Source organism: Pteropus alecto, unplaced genomic scaffold, assembly GCF_000325575.1.
Source record: "Pteropus alecto unplaced genomic scaffold, ASM32557v1 scaffold161, whole genome shotgun sequence".
Classification (NCBI taxonomy): domain Eukaryota; kingdom Metazoa; phylum Chordata; class Mammalia; order Chiroptera; family Pteropodidae; genus Pteropus; species Pteropus alecto.
Window position 1 is genome coordinate 7,048,751 of NW_006432943.1, and position 7,499 is coordinate 7,056,249.

A 7,499-nucleotide genomic window follows, 5' to 3' on the forward strand; every position below is an offset into this window, starting at 1 on the left:
GGTTTGTAGGCAGGTATAATCTTTACCTTGAAGATGCAATAAAGACAAATGAAATACCTGCTTCCTGCTCTGTGTGTCTTGGAAAAAGATGTTATGTCATCTCAAAGACCAGCCAGCAGAATTAGTGCCAGTGATATTACACGGAAAAGTGATTTGTTCATTTTTCTCTCTGCCAAGAGGCAGGAGGAACTATCTTGGCCTTATGGAATCATATCAAAGGATCTTGTCCCTCCTCCCTTTCCTTCTCAGGATCTATGAATGCAGAGGGATGCATTTGGCCGAAGCAAAACAGATAAATCAGAGACTCACTGAGTCTCAAGTTTGAAATGGCGATTAAAGATTTGTTCCAACCTCACTGTCTACAACATCACTTCCTGCCAAGTGCAAGGCTAAATTTTGTTCCAATAAAGAATAGGGTTAGGGATCTTTGAACCACACAGAACAGAGAAGAGAAGAGTTGGTAAGTCACCAGATGAATCTCAAAGGCAAAGAAGGTCTCTTTCTACAAGCTGATACTCACTCCCAGTCCCCACACAGATGGGGCAGCAGCTTCCTTCAGGGATGAATTCCAGCTCCTGTTGTCCACACGACAGTGGTGGGCATGGTTGCGGGGTGCACCGGACCTCCCCATGAGTGCAGGAGCACACAGTACATGGGGAGGAAGACCACTCTGTCCCATGCTGGGTGTGAGAAAAAAAAAAGGAAAAGAAAGTTATAACTACAATATAGGCTTTCATTTGGCCAAAAACCAACCTCTTAAATGAAGGATAGACTTCAGAAAAGGTGGAAGAAAGCTCTAGGCTTGCAAGATTGAGACCAGGGTTTGCAATGTTCCAAGTCTTACGTCAATTTAAAAACTGGCTATTGTTTTCTTTTTATTATCCCTAAGATTTATATTTGAAAAATTCAGAAAAACACATAAAGAAAATAAAATTTACCCCAATCCCATCGTTTAAAAAATTATGTTAACCTCAAAGTAAAATACACACACATACATATATATCTACTGAATTCTTTACAATGGTTATATTGTTTTCAATAGCTCTCACTCTGATTCTGTTTCTTTCTTTTTTCTTCTCTTTTTTTTTTTTTGACTTTGCTTTTTACCCTGATTAATTCCCATATTCATTCATATTCTTATTCCTCTTATCCCTCTCTCCCTCCTCTTTCCAATGATCACAGGGTCCTGGGGAAAGTGTGATAGCCAGCAGGAGGCACCTGCTCCACTGAGTTCTTCCACAAACTGCAGAGCCAACTCATTCCCGGTGGGGGTGCCCATCTACACACAGAGAATGTTCCTAATCCACTTTAGGCTGGGATACAACATTCCCAAAATTAGCATCCTGTCAGTGATCTAAGAGATCCATGTTTTGAGTTATCATATGATTTACTGAGTACCAAAAATATCTAAATGAGCCACTCTCGGAAGTGATAGAGAGTTAAAAAGGGATTAATCCTGACTGTAAAAAGCTACAAATATGTTGATTGTTTAGAGAAGTAGCTGCCAAAATATGTTCTATTCTCAATGGCAGAGTAGAATATGGTGGTCTTTTACAAGAATTAGGGGGGGGGGGGAATTAGCTTAACGGATAAAGTTTCCTCCTATAATATTTTCTTAAATACTGGAACCTGCTTTCCTTTGCCTCTATTAAATGCAGTATTTGATAATATCTGATCAACACAAATCATTATAGACTTCTATTAAAAACAGCATACATTCCAGGTGCTCAATCACTTAATATAATCTGGGGATTACAACGGTGTAACTAAGAATAGAAAATAAAGTCCTCTCACTTCTCCACCAGCCAGCATCCAGACTAATTATTCATCAGTCTCAAACACAAAAGAACTCCATCTTACCTAAATAAGTCAGTATTCCTTTATTCTGTAAACTGCTGCCAGGTTGAAAAATGCCAAGTCTGACGTTTTGGAATTACTAATAACTTGTGCTATTATTGTAAAAATAATAATAATAGGTATTCATAGCATTTAATTATTTGGGAACCAAGTTCTCACCTTACTATCATGAAGATTACTTTCCTCTAAGTAGACTGACAAGGAGTACAAGAGGGAAATAATGCAAATACGCAATGAGTAGGTATAACCAAGGGTTTCTTTGGATGTTTGCACGTTTTCAGATCCCAGCTCAGCCTTCCTTGCTTTGGGGTCAGTGTTGATAGACTTAAACTTTCTAAATCCTAGCTTCCTGAAAAACTGAAATGGTATGGCAACATTCCCTTTGCTAGGTTATTATAAGGGTTAAAAGAGGTAGTTTGTTAAAGAGCTGGGAAGGAGGGTGACAGGTAAAAGGTGCTCGATTCTCTCCCCGATTTCCCTGCATCAGTTCATGGGCTTCTTCCCCCTTTTCACACCTTTGTGCCAACTGTGACTGTAGAAATGGGCAGCACACCAAGGCCAAGTCCTCCTCCATCAAATTTTACTTCTACTATAATTAAATATAAAATTTCAAATTTAGTACAGCATATAAATGGGCAAGCCCACAACTTGCTAATAAACTACAGGCTAATAAAAGATAGGGGCCGACTGACCTGTATGCTTTGAAAAGGCCTAAGCATAAAAGCAATGGAAGAAATTATAAGAGAAACTTGATAGGTTCTAATGAGTTAAAATTTCAAGTCTGTCAAAAATACAGTATAAGCACAATTAAAAGGCAAATGACAAACATTTAAAAACTGCAGATTATATTAATTAGAAGAAGCAATAAGAAAAAATCTCAATGGAAAAAAATGGCAATAAGCTTATCAAATATTCAACTTTCTTAATTGCAAAGAAATATTAATTAAAATAAAAATTGGATAATGTTATTTTATATCAGGCATGAAAAGAGTTTAAAATTCATAGTAGCTAGTGTTGGTGAAGCTGCAGTGGAGTGATTCTCCTACACAAAGCCTTCCTCACTATAGCACCTAGAGTAACTCAGCCAGGCAGGGCCAGCACTACCTGTGAAATTCCCAATGGGTTTATCGTTAGACACAGACAGCTTAAAATTAATTAATTAATGGCAACAGATATCACGTCTTCAATACTCAAAATCTTTAGATGCTTTCACCTACTAATTTCAAAGAAAATGATCAATGATACACAAAAAAATTTAAATACCAGGAATTCCATGTCATTGTTCGTTATAGCATATTGGAAATATTTTAGTGAAAATTAGAAGCTACCCACATGCCTGATAATAGGAAATCGTGTTCTCCACAAGTATGCTAGGAAACTATTTACAATATAATGTTAAATTTAAAAGCAAGATATAAATTGTATGCACAGTATAATTGTAATTATGTAAAACATATATCTCTATCTATCTATCTATATAGCTATCCATCTCCACTGCCACACCCTAAAAAACGAAAAGAACAGTAACGGTGATGTGTAGAGTTTGGAGATTATTAGTGGATTTTTGCTCTGCTTTTGTATTCTTTCCTACTTTCAAATTTGCACCAATAAACATATTTTTACTTTTGTCATCAGAGAGCAAATTACTGTTTAAAACATCTAATGGATCATTTGTATATCTTAAGTAAAGTAAAATTTGAAGGCTGCATATAAAACAACTTGAAGTGAAATTCTTTATTCTATTAAAAATTAGGAGATTGCTGTTAAACATCTAGACATTTCACTTCATTAAAACGAGAGCTTGGGGTTTTTTTTTTTTTACTACTAAGAAACACTCATTTCTTAAACATTTGCAATCACACTACCTTTCAGACAGAGACCACAAAAATTAATTATAATAACAATCTGTCAATCACCAAAATTTTTTCATCTATAAAATGAGAGAGCTGCTTTAGTTAATCTCTTCAGTGCCTTCAAACTTTATAATGATATGAATCTATTATCTAACTCAGGAGAAAGAAAATTAAGCAGGAGATCCCTTCACAATAAGCTGGGGAATTATAGGAATAACAAATAATTTTTGGCAAGGAGACTGCATAGCATGATGTCAAAGCCACAGAAGAAGCGCCAGATGGTGACCCAAAGCACAGAGTGAAAGAACTACTCCCACCTCTCACTCAGGAAAAAGTCACATAAGTCCCCTCCATTTTCATCTCCTACTCGTATCCCTAAAACAGTGACACCTCTCTCACCAAAGGAAGACTAGAGATCTAGGATTTTGGCACATACTGATATACATATATATGCGTGTGTGTATATAATATCTCATTATATATAGATATCTATACATGATTTCAGTGTTCTATCTACCTGTTTACAAAAGCCTTATTTTTTACAAACACTGTAGCAGCAAAGAGAGCTTTGTAAAATCAAAGAATAATTGCTATACAATGCAATGCTCTTACAAGACCTGGTTTTAGCTGTGTCATCTTAACCTCATTAATACTTTTCAAAAACGTGAGCTTTTGACACTGGGTAAAAAGCACATTCTGCAGACATCTTAAATATATTCTTCTGCACAGCCAACTAACAAGTCGGCTTGGCTGTTGACATAAGTCCAAAGGAAAGATAAGGTCATAAAGTATTTGCTCGGCTTACTGACAGAACAACAAAATAATTTTTCTCCGTGTAATTTGTTCCTGTTATGAAGTTAAAGATGTAGAATACTAAATATCTAAGAATGTTCAGTGCATATTATAATTATATCCTCTACATTGAGGAGAACAAGGCTGCGAAATTCAATATTCATTTCTTCCCTCACACACATCAATTAGTTCTCCTTTTAGCCTCAATTGGATGAAAGCACTAAGGGCGTTACCACCTGCCACTTTCTTTTTTTAGTGAATCTTCAAGCATTATGGTCTCACACATGACACTATCTGGTACTGGAATTAAATTAGTGCAAAGGAAAAGAAAGGGGATTAATGGTCCTTCCCCATCTCTTTCTCAAGCTAATTTGTGGGGAAAAGAAAAGGGGAAAAGCATTCCAATACTCTTCAGGAAAACATATTTCAGGCTTGTCTCCCTGACTGGTTGGCAAGGCTGGGCAGAGATCCAAATGTTAATTTGAAGGGACAGCTTTTGGGAGGTCATGGATGAAATGGTCCCCTAAATGCTAGCTGTAATAAGCCCACATAAAACTGTCAAATGATCTGGAGTCACATAAAGGCTCAAGTATTTTCCTTACTCTAGGGAAGACATTGAGACTCGCCTCGACTTGCTGGAGTGCCAGTTGTATAAGATGCTGCCTAGTCTGTCGTCAAAGGAGGTCTTCTAGCGAGACAAGGCTGTGGCCTTAAAGTGCTGTCTCCTCATGCCGCCCTGAGCTCTACCATCCTTGACTTCTCTTTGTTTCGACTCTCTTCTCTGAGGGCATTTCTACTGATTCCCCTCCTGACACACTCGCTCTATCCTAAAGCCTCTTCTAAATCTCTCTTAGGGGAAAGCTTTCACTTCAGATCACCATTCCAAAGTTCTTAAAACACCAGGCTATTTTACAGCTACTGGGAGAGTCTCCATAACCTGCCCTACGGGATGCAAGCCAGAGGCTAAAGAAAGGATTACTGCTATTCAGCTGGAGAGGAAAGTGCTCTGGAAACCGCTTCTCAACCTGAAAGGGAAAAAGCCTCCAAGATTCAGGGAAAAAACCTGTGATGCAAGTGACAAGGTGAGCCTCAGAGCAAACCCAGAGAAGCATTTCACTCACTCAAGAAAATAAATACTATTAGGAAGGACTAGGCAAGAACCTAGGGGAAATGAAAGAGAGGAAGGAAAGACTGGAAGATAAGAAACGTGATCATTTTACCCTTATTAAGACTAAAATTAGAACATTTTGTCTTGACTTTAAAAAAATCAATCTCCTATCTCTATTTGAAGACATAGACCACAAGAGATTTTTTCCTTCAAGCTACAGTTCCTTAAATTCAGCCTTTTTCTCAGTTATACCAAGTACCAGAATTATAATTATAACATTTTCTGAGGGAGTACATTTTGCAAGTTGCATATGGGAACACGATGCTGTAATACAGCAGAAGGGGTGAACCACAAGGGAGGCAGGCAGAAGGAAGGCTTTCTGAACTTTCCCACAAAAGTAGGCCAGTGGGTTTCTAACTAACCCATCAGCAGATCTGTGGGTCTAGAGCTGCTCTGCCACACAGGCACTTGGTCAATGACCAACATGCCCTTCTTGAGACAAGGACAGATAAGATGGAGAAGAAATTTACTCATTATTTGAGTCCTCTAGTCATCAATGTTTTTTGAACACCAACTCTGGGAAAAGTTTAGTGCTAAATGCCGGATTAGGTGGGAAGCAAGGGAGATGACTCTAAAGATACAGAAAATATTGTCAATGTTCTCAGGCCTCGTAAATCTATATAAGACACACAAATACGTGCACAAATAAAACATGATAGAGAAAATAATACGTGTCATTAAGAGTGGTCCATACAAAGATTTAATGAACTCTGATTTCCCATGTCCCTGGTACCACCTCTTTTTTCAGATGTCTAATTTCCCCCAGATCCTGACCTTATTTTGAACCTATGTGTTTATTCCTTCAGTTGAACGATTCATTTTGGTGTTTTTGACCTTGAATCACACACCTATTCCAATCTTGAAGAACGGGCATTATTTCCATCGGCAATCTGCCCTGCGGCACTTTCCATTTCACTGGGGATCCTTTTCTGTGGCACATAAAACTCATATTACCTTGCTTAACACAGACCGAATCAAAGCAGCACAGGGTGATATGTGGTATGAAGACATTCCCAGCACAGATCCTCCTGGGGTGCCTTTCAGCAACACAATGTGCAGAAGGGAAACAGTGACTTCCTCAGGTAATTAGGAGACAGTGGCTCAAGTGAGGTGATCCTGTCCCATGGGGAAAGCACACTGCGTACACTGAGTTTTAGGTACACACATTGAATAGCAGCCAAGAGTGGATATATCCAACCTATGCTCTGTCCTGAATGGGTAGAGACACTAACTTGGGGAATGTTTTGTGTCAGGTGGGAGAGGAAGATTAAAGCAAAGAGCCTCTTTCTACTACACCTACTTCACCTACTGCCTCCGGGTAACATTTAGGTATGAGTGAAAATGAACTGTATCCATCCATTCCATTTTCATAATTTCTGTTATAAACATTGCAACGGTACTTTTTTTTTTTTTTTTTATGCCTACAGCACCCGGTCTTCCTAGGTGGTCTCCCATCCAAGTACTAACCAGGTCCAACCCTGCTTAGCTTCCGAGATCAGATGAGATCAGACGTGTTCACGGTGGCATGGCCATAGATGCAATGGTACTTTTTAATCGGTATTTAATATTTCTAAATTAATCCTAAAGGATCTGGAACAAGAAGGTACAATCAGAGAAGTTTAGAATCTATTTTTAGTACTATGGTTTCAAACAGGGATAGGTGAGCATTTCACCCCTGGGGGAAATTTGGCCATGGCTGCAGACATTTCTGGTTGACAGAACCAAGAAAGTACAGTATTAGCATCTAGTGGGTAGAAGCCCGGGATACTGCTAAGTTTCCTACAATGCATAGGACAGCTCCCACAACATAGGACAGCTGAAGTTTATAA

General features: G+C 38.4%; 1 protein-coding gene and 1 pseudogene across 1 annotated transcript in view; both read right to left on the reverse strand.

Moving 5' to 3' along the window:
• The window catches only part of FRAS1 (Fraser extracellular matrix complex subunit 1), a 414,255-nt gene that overhangs the window by 242,056 nt on the left and 164,700 nt on the right, over positions 1–7,499 (reverse strand). The window contains 1 exon segment of the mRNA XM_025043815.1: positions 521–680. Coding sequence (XP_024899583.1) covers positions 521–680 — 160 coding nt within the window.
• On the reverse strand, positions 7,089–7,207 carry LOC112476364 (annotated as a pseudogene).